Source organism: Aedes aegypti, chromosome 1, assembly GCF_002204515.2.
Source record: "Aedes aegypti strain LVP_AGWG chromosome 1, AaegL5.0 Primary Assembly, whole genome shotgun sequence".
In the NCBI taxonomy this organism is placed as follows: domain Eukaryota; kingdom Metazoa; phylum Arthropoda; class Insecta; order Diptera; family Culicidae; genus Aedes; species Aedes aegypti.
In genome coordinates, this window is record NC_035107.1 from 15,295,371 (window position 1) to 15,312,941 (window position 17,571).

General features: G+C 40.0%; 1 protein-coding gene and 1 long non-coding RNA gene across 6 annotated transcripts in view; one reads left to right on the forward strand and one right to left on the reverse strand.

The window, feature by feature from the left end:
* Positions 1–7,859: 7,859 nt before the first annotated feature.
* LOC110674361 lies at positions 7,860–11,056 on the reverse strand. Its single transcript, XR_002498792.1, has 2 exons — positions 10,852–11,056; positions 7,860–8,376 (listed from the first exon to the last, which is right to left on the reverse strand). It is a non-coding gene; the product is annotated as an uncharacterized LOC110674361 (long non-coding RNA).
* Positions 11,057–12,395: 1,339 nt separating this feature from the next.
* Positions 12,396–17,571, forward strand: part of LOC5564255 (rhophilin-2) — a 351,938-nt gene continuing 346,762 nt past the window's right edge. Inside the window, exons 1-2 of one of the 5 annotated variants that reach the window (XM_021839009.1) lie at positions 12,396–12,534; positions 13,661–14,383. In XM_021839009.1, coding sequence (XP_021694701.1) covers positions 14,330–14,383 — 54 coding nt within the window. In that variant the 5' untranslated portion in view covers positions 12,396–12,534; positions 13,661–14,329. Of the gene's footprint in view, positions 13,018–13,660; positions 14,384–17,571 lie in introns of all 5 variants that reach the window. The other 4 variants (XM_021839010.1, XM_021839012.1, XM_021839008.1 and 1 more) reach the window with 4 other exon arrangements.

Below are 17,571 nucleotides of genomic sequence, written 5' to 3' on the forward strand. Positions count from 1 at the left end.
TTAGCATGAATTTTTCAGAGATGCTCTTTATTATTTGATACTGTATAGCCCTAATTTTATATGGTGATAATTGGCTAAAAACAAAACTACGACCAAACAAATTTTACATGGGAAGTGTCGATCTCCCAAGTAATATCGGAATATCTTGAAAGCCAGATGACTGATGGTCAATATTGCTTCTATAAATAGATGAGTTTTTGAAGAAATTGGGAAAAAAGGTGAAAAAAATATTGAGAAACAAAAAAAGTAGTCGCATTTTCAATATTTTTGTGGTGAAAAATGAAACTACTGGTAGAGGGGTTAAGTGCACAGCGGAAGTTTGGTTCTTGAAGCAAAAGTATGTTCCACAGTGTCATCGAGAAAAACTTTTTTTTTCAACGCATTATTGCAAACATAATCCACGATAACCAAATCAATGGAAAATTTATTATTTCGTATTCAAAAAATTATAACGTCCAAAGTTAGAGTAATTGCCTTCCACTGGAAATGGATACTTGCAATGGACACAATAAAATCATATTCACAGCAAATCTTTTCAATATTTATACACCCACTTCTATTAGACAGACAGATAGATACTATGGAAGTTTTTATTTTCAGACCAATTTCATTATGGATGATGATTTTGATTTTGGCTCCTCAGACGATGAAGCAGTCAATTCAGAACTTGAGGAGGAGGAAATTGAAAGTTCTTCGGAGTCTGACGATGAAACGACTAGTGATGAAGAAGATTGTTCATGGACTTCTAAGGATGGAAGTCAGTGGTCTCAAAATGTTGTGAAATCGGATTCTAAAGTTGGACGGAAGCGGTCTTACGAAATTTTGCGTACACGTCCAGGGGTAACAAGTTTTACAACTACTCGTGTCGATAATGAAGTTGATGCTTTCAAAGCTTCATTCAATGACAATCTCATAGGCCTCTTGATAGAACATACAAACGAAAAAGGTATTGAGAAATTCGGTAATAATTGGAAAATGATAGATGCTGTAGAATTTCATGCCTTTCTTGGATTACTCGTTTTGTCATCAATTTTTAAATCTAATAAAGAGCCAGTTGAGACATTATGGCACGAGATGCTAGGACGACCCATCTTCAGAGCAACAATGTCAGCACGGAGGTTTAAAGATATTTTGGCAATGATTCGAACTGATGACAAATCTGATCGACCTTGTGATACTAGGGGATCTGGTATTCGAGAATTTTGGGATATGTGGAACGTTCAACAGTCGCTTCTCTTCACGCCCCACGAAGTCCTTACGATCGACGAACAGCTAGTTCCCTACCGTGGAAGAGTTTTTTGTAGGCAATACATGCCCAATAAGCCCGCGAAATACGGGCTGAAGTTTTTCAACTCTTGTTGCAGTCTAACTGGATACGTACTACATTCCCAAATTTACATGGGAAAACGGTCAGACGGAAAAAAAAGAAGTAAATCAAGGGCAACGTGTAACTGAAGATCTATTGCTGAACAGATCATATGAAGGTCGAACTGCAACTATGGATAATTGGTCCACCTCGTTGCCTGTGGCCAAGAGTCTTTTGAAAAATAAAATCGGTATGGTCGGCACCCTTCGCAAGAACAAAACGTGTATTCCCCCTGCATTGTTGGTGACAAAAGGGCGAGAAGCATATTCATCTCTATTTGCGCATACCAACGATGTGACATTAGTGTCATATATTCCTAAAAAAGGAAAAAATGTAATTTTGCTAAGTACCGTGCATCATGATCAAAAAGTTGACTCAACGACAGAGAAGAAAAAACCAGAAATCATCAAATTTTACAACAAGAACAAAGGAGCAGTGGATACTGTAGATCGCCGAATTGAGTCGTATTCGGTAAAACGCGCAACAAAAAATTGGAAAACCGTAGTCGTGTATAATAGCATCGACTTGTCGCTAAACAACGCATTCGTCCTGTATGATCAGATCTTTGAACGATGGAGTACGGCACTCAATCGGAAACGGATTTTTCTTGAAAAACTAGGAACCGCACTGCTGTTTCAACAAACAGCCCGCCGAGAGCGGGTTCCAAGAAACCAGTTTTCAGCTGATATAGTTCGAGCTTCAAAAGCAGAACTAGAAGGCAAAGTCGGACCGTCCAACCCGCCGGTGCCAACAGATTCAAATGCAAAAAAAAAGAGAAAAAAATGTAGTTTCTGCGAAAATTCACATAACAAGCATACCACAAAATGTTGTCAATGTGGTAGCCATACATGTAAGATCCACACCTACACACTTTGTCCCAAGTGCAAAACTGACTGAATCAGAATATCACGTTATTTCTGACTGAAATGTAACCCTTGCGAAAACGATTGAAAAGTGCATACAGTCATCAGAAATTTTATCCAAATTTTACTAGGATTAAATTTAACCCACATTGTTTCAAAATATAATTTTAAATAATAAACCCTTACTGAAGTCTTTGAGAAAAAACGTCTTACCAAACTAAAAAATTTGCCGGATTTTTTTCCTGAAAACATTTATCAAAGAATCTTTGCAAAAAAAAAAAATCCCGTAATTAATTCCGAGAGGAATCCAGAAATATATGTAAAAACAATTTCTGGACGAACTCTAAGAGGTTATCTATAGATGAATCCATGCAGGAACACATTGATGAATTCTTAGAAACGTCCCTGAAATAACCCTTAGTAAAATCTGAAATTATCTTCGGTGATTTTCCTGAGTTATCTATAAAGGAAATCCAGGAGGAGTAAATTGAGAGATTCACAAGCAATTTTATCCCAAGAGTAACTCCCAAAAAAATCACAGAGGAACACCCGGAAGAATTCCAGGAGGAACTCCCGCAAGAATTTCAGGAAGAAACTCCCGGAACAATTCTAGAAGGAACTCCCAGCAAGAACTCCTGGAAAAATCCTAGGAGGAACTCCTAGAAGAATTCCAGGAAGAACTATCGGAAGAATTCCAGGGGGAAATCCCGAAAGAATTCCTGGAGGAACTACCGTAAGAATTCCAGGAAAAACTGCCGAAAGAATTCAAGGAGGAACTTCCGGAAAAAAAATAAAAAGGAATTCTCGGAATAATTCAAGGAGGAACTTCCGGAATAATCCAAGGAAGACCATCTAGAAGAATTCCAGGAGGAACTCTTAGAGAAATCCCAGGAGGAACTCCCAAAAGAATTTCTGGAGGAACTCCTGGAAGGATTCCAGAAGGAACTCCTTGGAGAATCCCAGGAGGATTTCCTGAAAAAGGGAAACCCCTGGAAGAATTCCAGAAGGAACTCCTGGAAAAACCCCAGGAAGAACACCTGGAAGAATATCAGGGGAAAATCCTGGAGGAATCCCAGAAGATACTTTTGGAAGAGTCCCAGGAGGAACTCCTGGAAAAACCCCAGGAGGAACTCCTGGAAGAATCTCAATAGGAACTCTTGGAAAAATCCATGGAGGAACACCTGGAAAAATCCCAGGAGGAACTCCTGCAGGAATCCAAGAAGATACTCCTGGAAGAAGCCTGATAGAATCTCAGGAGGAACTCCTAGAAGAACCTCAGAAGAAACTCCTGGGAGAATCCCAGAAGGAACTCCTGGAAGAACCCCAGGAAGAACACCTGGAAGAATATCAGGGGAAAATCCTGGAGGAATCCCACAAGATACTTCTGGAAGAGTCCCAGGAGGAACTCCTGGAAGAACCCCAGGAGGAACTCTTAGAAGGATCCCGGGAGGAATTCCTACAAGAACTCAAGAAGATACTCCTGGAAGAAGCCTGGAAGAATCTCAGGAGGAACTCTTAGAAGAACCCCAGGAGAAACTCCTTGAAGAATCCCACGGGGAACTCCCAGAAAAATCCCAGAAGGAACTCCTGGAAGAACCCCATGGAGGAACTCCTGGAAGAATATCAGGAGAAACTCATGGAAGAATCCTAGAGGGAACTCCCGGAAAAATCCCACGAGAAACTCCTGGAAGAACCCCAGAAGAAACTCCTGGAAGAATCTCAGGAGGAACTCCTGGAAGAATTCCTGGAGGAACACCTGGAAAAATCTCACGCGGAACTCCTGGAAGAATCTCAGGAGAAACACATCGAAGAATCCCAGAATGAACTCCTGGAAGGACCCCAGGCAGAACTCCTGGAAGAATATCAGGAGAAACTCCTGGAAGAATCCTAGGGGTAACTCCTGGAAGAGTCCCAGGAGGAACTCCTGAAAGAACCCCAGGAGGAACTCCTGGAAGAATCCAAGAAGATACTCCTGGAAGAAGCCTGGAAGAATCTCAGGAGGAACTCTTAGAAGAATCCCTGGAGGAACTCCTGCAAGAATCCAAGAAGATACTCTTGGAAGAATCCTGGTAGAGTGTTAGGAGGAACTCTTAGAAGAACCCCAGGAGAAACTCCTTGAAGAATCCCACGGGGAACTCCCAGAAGGAACTCCTGGAAGAATATCAGGAGAAACTCATGGAAGAATCCTAGAGGGAACTCCCGGAAAAATCCCACGAGGAACTCCTGGAAGAACCCCAGAAGAAACTCCTGGAAGAATCTCAGGAGGAACTCCTGGAAGAATTCCTGGAGGAACACCTGGAAAAATCCCACGCGGAACTCCTGGAAGAATCTCAGGAGAAACACATGGAAGAATCCCAGTAGGAATTCCTGGAAGGACCCCAGGCAGAACTCCTGGAAGAGTCCCAGGAGAAACTCCTGGAAGAACCAAAGGAGGAACTCTTAGAAGAATCGCAGGAAGAATCCAAGAAGATACTCCTGTAAGAAGCCTGGAAGAATCTCAGGAGAAACTCCTGGAAGAGTCCCTGGAGGAACTCCTGGAGGAATCCCAGGAAGAATTTTGGAAAGAATCCCAGGAGTAATCCCAGGAGGTGCTCCTGGAATAATCCTAGGGGGAATTTCTGGAAGAATTCCAGGAGGAACTCCTGGAAGAACCCCAGGAGGAACTCCTGGAAGAATATCAGAAGGAACTCCTGGAAGAATCTCCGGAGGAACTCATGGAAGAATCCCAGGATGAACTCCTGGAAGAATGCCAAGAGAAATCGCAGCTAAAATTTCTAAAGGTATTCTTGATATCCTGTTCAAATTTATGTATTTTCTTATATGTTTGAATTTTGACTCGTCGAATGTTAACTATTATAATGTGAAACTGCCCAGATTTGACCGTAAAAAATCCGCTGCTTATCCGGACTTTATAAATTTCCAGTTTGGTGTGAACATTTACGAAACATTAAATAGTACCATCATCCAACAGCTCAAAATTCATGATTATTCATGCAGATCGAAATGGACACTACTCCGTAAATGTTCACACCAAATCCTATATGGAGTAGTGTCCATTTCGATCTGCATGAATAATCATGAATTTTGAGCTGTTGGATGATGGTACTATTTAATGTTTCGTAAATGTTCACACCAAACCCTACTGGAACCGGTTCCGGAATATTCCAGACAAAACCATTCGGTTGTTCGTGACGCAATAAAAATCATGAAAATTGATGCGTCGTACCATACATGCGTATGCGTTTTTGTATATGATTTATACCAGTTCATTTTGAAATAGTTTCCAGGTTTCCTTGTACCCAGAATGGCCAACAATTTCGAGAATCTTTTTGGATTGGAAATTTTCTCGATTTCCCTAGTTTGAGTATCTTTGTACCTGCCACACGATATTCACGTGCAAAAATGGTCAATCAGCAAAGAAAGTTCTCAATAAATAACTATAGAAGTTTTCATAAGAACACTAAGCTGAGAAGCAGGCTTTATCTCGGTTGGGGCGTAACGTCAGAAACAAGAAGAAGAATTTTATATTTGATTTTTGGCATGGTGGCTATTTAGATCTGGATGAAAAATCATGAATTTTGAGCAGTCGCATGATGGTACTATATGATGGTCTGAAAATGTCCACATCACACCCTACCGGATCCGGTTCCGGAATACTCCTACCAAATCCGGATTAATCTAGTTGTTGGTTCTCTTGATACTCTTGTAAATCGGATTGAAAAACCATGAAATATGAACCGTCATCCACTATCTTGTGTATAAACTACTGAATATGATATGTACCATCCCCTTCTGAAACAGATTCCAGGTGTCCTTGTGCCATTGTGCCCAGAATGGCCACACCCACAAAAACTGTCCAGAGTTCTATTTAAGGATGTTATACCTTTCATATGACGCTAAAAGAACGGAAATCGGTTCAAAAATGAATATTTGGGAGCGTTTCAAAGTCAGGGGTCATTTTTGACCCTTAATGCATAATGTGTAACTTTTTCTCAATGCATTAGGAAGGTTAAAATAAAAAAGTTTGGTCAGTCAATCTACTATATCTTCAGTTAAGTGCCTTTAAACGGTAGTTGGGGTAGATTTCGACCATAATAGGATTCCGAGCTGATTCAGATTGAAGCAATAGGATTCCACATAACACAAACCAGAACATAATGTCCATTACAAAATCTTGGTTTAAATTTCCACATAGTTATATGTGGGATTTTGGCAGAATACCATGCGAGTTTTTAACAACCTTTTAAGAAGGATACCTTGTCAGTTCTGGAGGGTGTCCTCACACTCTGGATCGAATGGCAGCTTATTCAAGAATCAGATCGAATATTCAGCACAACTCTCACAACATTCCAAACCAGGTTATTAGAAAATTATTTGACATTGAAATGAGAACAGAAATGAAAAGCCATAATACAAAGTTTTTCTCGTAACATGAGCAATGTTTTCAACATTTCAAAAGAATGTTTTCACTCACTGATATGAGTTTGATTAAAGTTAAAATTTCAAGAAAGCATTAAGGAAATAATGATAACATTTACCAATTAATTCCATGTTGTAATTTTTTATAGAGATTCAAGGGGGTATCTTACCAAAATTTATTTTTTAGTGGGCGTTTTATCCCTCTGAGAATGTTCTTAAAATTTTCTGCAGTTGTATTGATAGAATTCAATTAAAAAAAACTTGGTCAAGAAGTTAAGCAAAAATATATGGATCAGCCATTATCTACAAGCATTTCTTTGGGAATATACACTATACTGATATTTCAATAGATCCCAGTGGTTTCTGCAGATTCATGTCTAGCCATATAACAGGAAATGTATCAGACTATTTCATAACTTCCGGGCTATCGGACAGTCGTCCCAAGAATAAAATTTGGTATATATGGTCTTACTTATTCAATTATTCAAAGTTTTATTAAACAGTATTATCATGAGGATATTGATGAACCATTTTTACAGAAGTCGCGCTAGAATTTTGAGTGTTATAGGTAAAATAATGCAATCTTAAAATATTGAAAAAAAAAAATAAAACTTGAGCTTCAAACAAGGGGCGTTAAAATGTCGGTTCGCCAAGAGCGCCATGAGACCACGCTACGGCTCTGCCAATGCAGAACTGGCTGACTGAGTGAAAATTCTGTGTAGGTCGCACTCATTCTGTGAGTAGCCGACGTGTTGGCCTTCGGCTGTGCGGGGATCGGTGGAAACGGAACTGGCAATCATCTCCCGCGCGGCAGCAAACAGTTGGCCGTTGGAAAGATGGGGAGTTTTCTGGGATTATTTCTAGCGAAAATCCGGAAGATGGTCGCAAATGCGATTTTTCCCCCATTTGCTTCCGCTTCGGCTATTCGAATGAAAAATCTCTGAAAAACTTCAAAATTGGAATGTTTTTTTTAATGTTTTCAGAAGCACAACAAAAATGGAAGCGAATTCCGCATCCCAAGCGTTCCTCCTCTGTGCGCATTTCACTCATTCAGATTTGCTTACCACCGTTTGCACAAAACTGTGTACAGCCCCCTTTGCACACACGCTAAACTTGTTGAAGAGCTAGTCCGCTAAGACTACGCAGATCCTAGCGAGGCTAGCCCGTCCACATCCAATTGCAAATCATAAAGAAATACAATACAGTAGATGTTTCCTTCAACTGGGCAGCTAACTGACTGATGCCTCAACCAGCAGCTGCAACACTCTTTATTCAAACCAGGTATCTATTTTTACAATTCAAAATCCTACACAAAAATTATACCTCACAACAAATCTTCCACACTTTTACCTACGACGACGTATGCTTCTCAACCGACGATTCTTCTACCTGAGGTGCGACACTACCTCTATTCCAACACTCCTCCTTAGAGTCGCAACCTCAACTCCCGATCGTCTCCTCCTGTCTCGAAACTCCTCCTCGTTCCGAACTTCGTACATGCTCCGTCATCCATCCGAGCTCCTCCTGACTTCGATCCTGTCACACGAGCTCCTTTGACCAGCCAGCTGCCATCCAGTGTCCTGTATCGCCTACGTTCCCGATAGATTCCGTCCTCCGTTGCGGCTAACCCATCCAGCCTGAGGATCCCGTACTGCGCCACGCGGCTTATGCGGCCAATCCTCCTCCAGAACGATACATGCTGTAAGAACACGTTCCTGGGCCCATAACCTGTCGGAAACCCAGGCGCAGCGGACACGGTAACACTACCGTTCGACCGGATAATATCCGTCCCGGGGTTCGCGTGATAAACAGCAAAGAAAGATTACACGGGATGTAAGTTTTTAAACAACTTTACTTTCTTGCGGACTAGTACGGACTACTATAATAACAAACATTAATATCACACATTTACAATTATGCTTCGTCAAACTTCTACATACACATACATATTCAGACACAATGTCATCGTTAACTGTCATCAAGGTACTGACACATCTCAATGATTGCTCATCTTACCAGGGGGCTGCCACTACTCTACTCCAACACTCCTCCTTAGTGCAGCCCACTGATCTTCATCTGACTCCTCCTGGATTAAAAATCTACTGCAAAAGGTAGTACACACCATCCTTCTTAACACCAACAGCTATTACAGTTTCAGCATCCATAATACGGCAATCCTTCGGACCAAACTTGACATAATAACCTTCATCAGTGATCCGGCTCACTGATAGCACATTCGTTGACAGTCCAGGTACAAACAACAACTCTCTCACTTTTATATCAACGGATTCACCTCCTAATCCGCGACCAATGATTTTTTCTTGACCGCTTCCTTTTGCTTTTACTGTTCTACCATCTGCCAAGGACACTTCTTCAGCACAAGGATTCCACCAACCCAAGCTCGCCGTAGAACTGGTCATGTGCTTTGAACTACCTGTATCGATAATCCACTTTTCGTCGACAGACTCATCACTTTTAGTCGTTATCGTAAAACACACCCCTCTATCACTTCTACTGCCTGAATCTGGATGCTGAACCGCCATCGACTTCTCTTGATCCTGCTGTCTTTTCACTTTTGCTCTTTCTTTTAGGTAGGCAGGACAGTACCACTGAATATGGCCTTCTTTCTCACATTAGTAGCATTTTCGAGAAATTCTCCGATTTTCTGGCAACACTGACGTCTTCATTACTTGCTCTTCACTCGTTTCTTGTCTTCGGTCTACACACCTTCTACGTCATTCATTCAGAAGCTTCCCCTTCACATAATCTAATTTGAGATCCTCTTCTGGACGACCTTCGAGAGCGATAACAAGCGGATTGTAGGATTCCGGCAAACTCGACAAAAGAATCGCTACAATCAAATGCTCCTTCAACGACTCTCCCATCCGTTGCAAGCGGTGGACCAACTCCGCAGCTTTCACTAAATGATCGGACATGCTTCCGTTTTCATCTAGTCGCATTGAACACAGTCGACGTAGAACATGGATCTTGTTCGACAACGATCCTCGCTCATGATAGCCCTTGAGCTTCTCCCACATCTCATTAGCACTCACAGCATCCAAAATGTGGCTCAACTGGCTATCTTCCAAAGCCAATCCAATCATCGCTCGAGCTTTCTCATCTTTTCTTGTCCACGCTGATGTTATATCCGCTGACTCCCCAGACAACCAGAAATCGCATGAATGTTCACGTTATAACTTGTTTATTCATACTAATTACATCGAACCCGCAAAACACCGTGGATAAACTCGTCAGATTGATGACCTTCCTCGCATAAAACACTTCTTTTCTGAGTTCACTTGTACATTTTGTTTCGTCTCGTACACTCGTACAAACAAAATCGGATCACTCCGTAGCAGCTGTCAAATCAACATTTGTTATCATAAGTTAAGTCGGATAAGATCACAGGTTAGTTCGGTAGAAAATTTATACACTCGCATTGTATGTTATTATTCATCACATAATGTATGCACGCATATCGCCTCCACTTTTGTACGTAGAAGGCCTTTTCGCGACATCTTATAAGTGAAATGTTCCACATACAAAGCCTCCAGGTGATTTCGTTATACGTACATTTTGGTTGTCTGGGTCGGGTTTGGTATCTTTAACAGTCGACCACAAATCTTCTCTCATCAGCATCAGCTCCATCCGGAATCTCCATGTCCCCCAGTTCGATTCATTAAGCCGATCGAATACAATTTTTGCCTCAATCATTTTCGGCCATTTTTTCAACTTTTTCGTTTCGTCTCAAAAAACCTTCCTTATGGACCACTGTGCAACGTTCTTTCTTATTCCACAACAAACTACTTCTTTTTATCAACACCACAATAATCCAATACTAGTCCATGTAGTTGTCCAGACAAACAAAACACAACAGAACGCACAGTCCAAGAAACAAAATGGAACAACTACGCAAAGTTTCTGCACAACTATTGGCGCTACAGCCAATCTCGCTCTTCCTCGAACATAAAACAATCACAAATGTCCGTAATAATCCGTATACGACACTTTTTCCAACATAACTTTCTTCAGTTGCATCATCCGGGATAAAAGAGACAATTCCTCAGATCGTCGATAAAACGCACAACAAAAATATCGCTTCTCGCTACAAACACTTTTTCATCCCACTTTCTTCGCGCATTCTGAGGCCAATCCTCCTCCAGAACGATACATGCTGTAAGAACACGTTCCTGGGCCCATAACCTGTTGAAGAGCTAGTCCGCTAAGACCACGCAGATCCTAGCGAGGCTAGCCCGTCCACATCCGATTGCAAATCATAAAGAAATACAATACAGTAGATGTTTCCTTCAACTGGGCAGCTAACTGACTGATGCCTCAACCAGCAGCTGCAACACTCTTTATTCAAACCAGGTAACTATTTTTACAATTCAAAATCCTACACAAAAATTATACCTCACAACAAATCTTCCACACTTTTACCTACGACGACGCATGCTTCTCAACCGACGATTCTTCTACCTGAGGTGCGACACTACCTGTATTCCAACAAAACTTCCTCCGCTCAAAAATGAGTGCCGAGCGCACAAAATCGGCCTCTCTTCGTGCAAATTTTGGCACATGTTGGCATTTTCAATATTATTGAAAAAAGACAAGAAAAACCATGAAAAATAATCAATTTCACCCGAAATTACGGTACATGTAAACGTGTAAACTTCAAAACGTCAAAACCTTATAACAGCAAGAAAAATGTGCTTTTCTATGGAAAATAAGACATGCCTCGATATTTACCCATTTATCAATAGTTTGGTCATGAGAATCAATAGTTTTCATTGTTGGAGTAGATTCGTTGAAAGATTTCCAATCGATCGGTGCAAGAAACATGAAAATCTATCCGGGCGTTAGTAAATTATTAACAGTCAAAATCTAACCACTTTTCGTGACGCGAGCGATTTATCGTTTTTCGAAATTGTACCCCAGTATGTTACCGTAAAACGTTATCCAACGTCAAAAGGCGCAGAAGCTCCCAACATTCCAAATTTGAACAGGCTAGGGTTTGTTCACAAATTTCATAACGCCTAAAATGGCCTTTTTCGATACCCACACACCCCCTCGTAACACTTTTTGTATGAATATTCAATAAATTTTGTATGAGCCGTAACATCACGAGGACACCCACCCGAATCTATGACAAAAGGTCGAAAGACAAAAAGGTCGAAAGGACAGAAGGTCGAAAGACAAAAGGTCGAAAGGACAAAAGGTCGAAGAACAAAAAAGGGTGACAAAAGGTCGAAAATCTATTTTCAAAGAAGGAAAAATTTCCCACCATGCAAATCATTTTCGACCTTTTGTCCTTTCGACCTTTTGTCCTTTCGACGTTTTGTCTTTCGACCTTTTGTCCATAATACCAACCCACCCACCCCCTTCAGCGTTATGAAATTTATGAATGAGCTCCTACTGCGATTCATATTTCTCCTGAACATCACAACGCTCCAACAGTTGATTCGCCTGAATGTTTGCAAACCACATTACTTCAGCAAGCTTCCATTGCGTTCCGCGGTACGTCGCTAGTGCATCAATTTGAATCGCAACCTATCCGCACCACTACACATCCATTTTCACCTGCGCGCCGCCGCAACCTGGAACCCACCTCCACAAGGGAACTTCCAGCACACGCTTGTCTTGTTTTGAATTTCGCTACGCGACGCCGCCGCCGTCACCTCGATCAATTTTTATCTCGACGTCGTTGGCGGTGCCCGACGCGTTCTCGCTGTTCGGTTGTGCAGTTCAGTACCGATTTGTATTTTGACGCGTACGCTTTGTCGGAACGTTTTGTTGCGGGAGCGTTATATTTTGGGTGTGTAAACGCGCGCGCGCTCGCCTACTAGGTTCGGATACCTCGGAGTGTGAGAGATAAGAAAATCTGTGGTGAGGAGACGGTGAATTCTGGCGTTCAATCAACGCCAACTTTGATTGTCGCGATTGCGACAGCAGTGACGAGAGTGACAAGCGACGACGAGGGGCAATTGTTTGCGCCTTGATTGAGCTTCGAGGGGTGTGTTGTGTGTGGTCGCGGTAGGCTCAGATTTGAATTTGTACCTAGAGAACGGAACAATAGAACACGAATACGGGTGTGGGTGCAGGAGGCTCAACCAGAGAGTGATTCATGAGTCACAGAATTTTGCGTTTTTTGAATGGGACTCGCGCGCGGAAGAGGTGGAGTTCGATTCTTGGTTCGTGTTTTGTGATTGAAGTTTCGTGTGGAGTTTTTCGACGGCGATGATCGCCGCATTATAATAGGCAACAATTACGCCCACACATATGCGAGAGGATTGCTGTTGTTGTTGAGCCGTTTCGTTGATGGTTGGATAGAATAAAGTCCGGACCATTGTTGGGACACGGAACACGAAGGTGATTGAAAAGGGAGGATTAGGGGAAGTCGGGGCGATTTTGCCGATCGGAATGAGCATCTATAGAATACTACAAAACTTATTGATATTTCATTAGAAATGCAGTCAACTCTCTCTTACTCGATATTTCGTATCTCGATATCGAGTTAGAGAACCATAGTAAAAATTGGATTTTCATGGTCCCTTGGATCGCAGTTGCACTGGTTTTGTGTTCTGTAAGTCAATACTTCCCTAACTCGATGGTCCCTTCAATATCGAGTTCTTTTTCTTCTTCATGGCATTAACGTTCTCACTGGGACTAAGTCTGCTTCTCAACTTAGTGTTCTTATGAGCACTTCCACAGTTATTAACTGAGAGCCTTCTTTGCCAAAGTTGCCATTTTTGCGTATATCCTGTGGCAGGTACCGATGATACTCTATGCCCAGGGATGTCAAATAAATTTCCATTACGAAAAGATCATGGACCGAGCGGGAATCGAACCCAGACATCTTCAGCATGGCTTTGCTTTGTAGCCGCGGACTCTAACAACTCGGCGAAGGAAGACCCTTATCTATCTAGTGTATTAATCTACGAATTGTTAGAAATCATGCAAAAATCCAAAGATTTGATAATATTTTCTGCATTTTTATCAATTTTCCTCTAAGGTGGCCCACTGTCCCCTACGACTCGGGGAAGGGATCAATCCCTGCAGGCAAAAGTGACGACGGAACGAAATTTCGGGTTTCGGTTTTTGTGGGGTGTCGTTCATCAGCAGTGACCGACCATCAAGTTAAGGGTCGACTCGTTGTTTATTGCTGACGCGGAAGGAATTCCCGCTCGCAATCCAAGTAGGTGCCGTACAAAGTACAGTGGTAGAAGAAGCAAAACTACAAGAAGAAGATAAAAATACCTGATCGCAGTAGTCGCACGCAGCAGGTCATTCCAAAGGAAGTGCAAAGTTCCGACCCAGCTGTGTAAACGGAAAACGAGTGCAAAGCCTACTGCGTAAGAAACGGGGTGGAAGGAAGAAGGAGAAGGTTTGAAAGGTGCGACACAGAAATCGATGGAGAATAAGTGAGTGATAGTGGCAAGTGATTGCTTTGGTGGCACACGAAGCAGATTAAGTTGCGGGGGTGGCCAACGTGCGTCAATATTTATATGCTAATGGAAACGTGAGACGGGCGAGTTCGAGGTCGTCTGAACGAAAATAACTTCGGGCCAAATCAATTCGGGGAACGTGGAAGAACATCGTTTAACGCAAGAGAACAGATAAGCCGTCTTTCGATTCGAGATTGATTGGAAGAGACGATTCCAGGAAAGAAGCTAGCATCACAATGAACGCCAAGGAGAAGGACAAGGATCCGCAACCGTCGTTCAGCTTCATAAGGGTGAGTAATCGTACACATTCGATCATATCTTGATTTCTGGTAGCGATGAAGGTGGTTTCTCCACTTCGAAAAGATTAATCACCATAGGCTGCCATTTCGACCAAACGGACATGGCCGAATCATACTTTATCAGCTTTCGTGTAAAGACTTGACAAGAAATGAAATAAAAATATCTCTCTAGGAGGAGTTTCCTATTTTGCCACAAACAAATTTCGAAAACTCAAGAAATGGTCAAGAAATTTCCTACAGTGAGCTCCATTTGAAATGACATTTCTTTTCAACTGCGTACTGCGATCGAAGAAAAATGCTTTTCTTGAGCATTTCTTGCAAGAAATTTCCCACGCATCGATATAGGCGATTACTTTTCTGTTGAAGTGCATACATCGCTTATAGGTTGTGATATTTTTCGTTATAATTTTAAATCCAAATGTCCACGTATTTTCTTGTAATGCTCTCGAATTTTTTCGGTGAATTCCTTCGGGAAAAAGTCTCGAGACGAATTATTGGATTATTTAGTAGTGTAGCTTTGTAGGAGTTCTAAGCTTCCTTGTAAATGATTTTGATGAAATCCATATATTGCAATAATTGCAAATTATTGATGGACTGTGAAGCGAAGTTTCTGGCACAAGACTAGAATACTAGTTGATTAATTGGTAATATTTCAAGCCAATTTTCCTATAATAAAGTTTTTCAATTGTGAAATTATTAACTATTCAAAAATTGAAATCATCTTAAATTTTAATTTTCTTAGTTGTTTTTTCTGACGTATTTGGAAAAACTATTGCTTGTATAGTTTCTGAGAAAAAGGGAAGCATTCTTTCAGAATTATACCATGATTTTTTAACAGGCTCTTAGAGAAATTTCTACAAGAATCAATGAAAACATATCTGCCTATAGGCATATCTGCCTATATTTCATTGAAATTTTCTGTAATTATCCATACCAAAATCACCAAAGTAATTCTATGTAACACTTCTGTTTTTTTTCCGAAGATTCTTTCCTAATTTTCTTGATTTCAAGAAATACCTCTAGTAAACGCTCAAAGAATTCTTCAAGAAGATTCGTGAGAAGCTCGAACAGAAGTTCCTCTGAAATACTTCCAAGAGATTTCTCTAGGTTTTCTAAATTATGTAAATATCCATCCTGTTTCGCACTCGAAATCAACTCGGATTTTATTTTTATAATTACAAAATTACAAAACGGCGTAAGTAAGATTTTCAACTTTCATGGCCTAACCCCTACTTACACCGCTCTGTTATATAAGGAGACAAAGTGACTTAACCACGAATCGAAACAAAACACTACTTGAGTCAATTCTACACTGGTAAAAAACATCGTGAGTAATTGGATAAAACGCTGTGGGGTCAAATTTCAAACTTCAACAACAAACTTCCTGACAGTTTCAAAAATAGTTCTGGAGTTCATACTTATTTTAAGATGAATTTTTGCTTTAATTTCTAGTTCACTAGATTAGTGCTTCTAAAAACTTGAAGCATGACAAATTCAAACAATTTCAAACTTCAAATTTCGAATTTCAAGCATAAAGTTTTAAACTTTACATGAAAGATTCCAATCCCTGCTTTAAATTTCAAACTCAAATTTCAAATTTTAGGTTTCAAATTTCAAGCTACAAATATTAAATCGAAATCAAGCTTGAAATTTGAAATGTAAAACTTAAACTTTTCAAATTTCAAGCGAAGAATTTCAATTCAAAGCTTCAAATTTCAGTTATTATTTACTCATCAATTTTCACATTGATTTTTCATGTGTAACATCTTAAATTTTAACTTCGATCTCAAAAATCAAGGTTCAAATTTGAAGCTCTTAACTTGAAGTTTGAAGCCTAAATTTTGAAATTTGAAAGTTAAAATTGGAGATTGAAGCTTGAAATCCAGAAGCATAAGTTTCAAACTCTAAATATGAAATTTCAGGCTTCAAATTTTGGTTTTTAGCTGCAAACTTCATATTCATAATTTTGTGTTTCAACTTCAAATCTCAAATTTTTATTTTAAGTTTTTTTTTATCTCAATCTTTAAATATCAATTCCCAAGCTTCAAATTTCATGTTAGCTTCAAATCTTTGCTTCAAATTTCACCTTTTAATCTTAAATTTTAAGCTTAGAGCTGATTTTCTTCACTATTCCATGGCCTACTAATTTTGAATTTCATCTGAATAAGAATTCTCTAGAATAGCCTACTCCGATGAAGTCTCTTACTTAGCCGACGTGCTTTCTTTAATCATTCTTTAATTTCAACCTTCAAATATCAAGCGAACTTCAGGTTTCGAATTTCGAGATGCAAACATCAAATTTTGAGCTTCATAAATTTGAAGTTTTAAGCTTGAACTTCAAAATTTTTATTGTCAAATTTAAAAATGTTAAGTTTTTAAATAGCGTCTTAAAGACTTGTCCCAATTTTAGTACCGAACGGTTAAGTTTAAGGTGGAAATAGATGTTCACTCAATTTCTCGGTGTTTTCCGTTCGTTTTAACCCAAAAAACAGGTTTCATCCGGTTTTTGAGATTTTGTGTTTAAACTTTTGAGTGTATTTTGTTTTCCGCGTCCCTTTTGTCGAGAATAATACATCAAATGTCAGATAGGAACAAATCCCAAAAATGATAGTTTTAACCGCACAATTTTTTAGCGTGCAGTGCTAAAAAGTTTAACCCTTATGGTGTTTTGTGTCGACTAAGTGATCGTCAAACATGATCAAAAGTGTCAAGTTTCAAATTTGGACTCATTTCTTAAATTAAATTCTGTTGTGTCATTTAATAAGATTACGAAATTATCAAAATTTTTAGGACCCTATTGCATTCTTCAAATGTTAAATCTCAAGCCTGAAATTTCAAATTTCAACTTCAATCTCTAATTCCAAATTTCATGCTTCAAAATTCATATTTCTAATATCAAATTTCAAACTTAAACGCTTCAAGCTTCAAATTCCAAATTTCAAGCTACAAAGTTTACATCTTATGCTTCACATCTTAAGCTAGGTATGCTGTTCGGCTCAAGAAAAGTAAAATTTCTACTCAAGAAATGCTCAAGAAATTTTCTACAGTGAGCTCCATTTGAATTGTTTCAACTGCGTACTGCCATCAAAGAAAAATGCTTTTCTTGAGCATTTCTTGCGAGAAATTTCCCACGCATCGAGATAGGCGATTACTTATCTCTTATTACTGAAGTGCATACT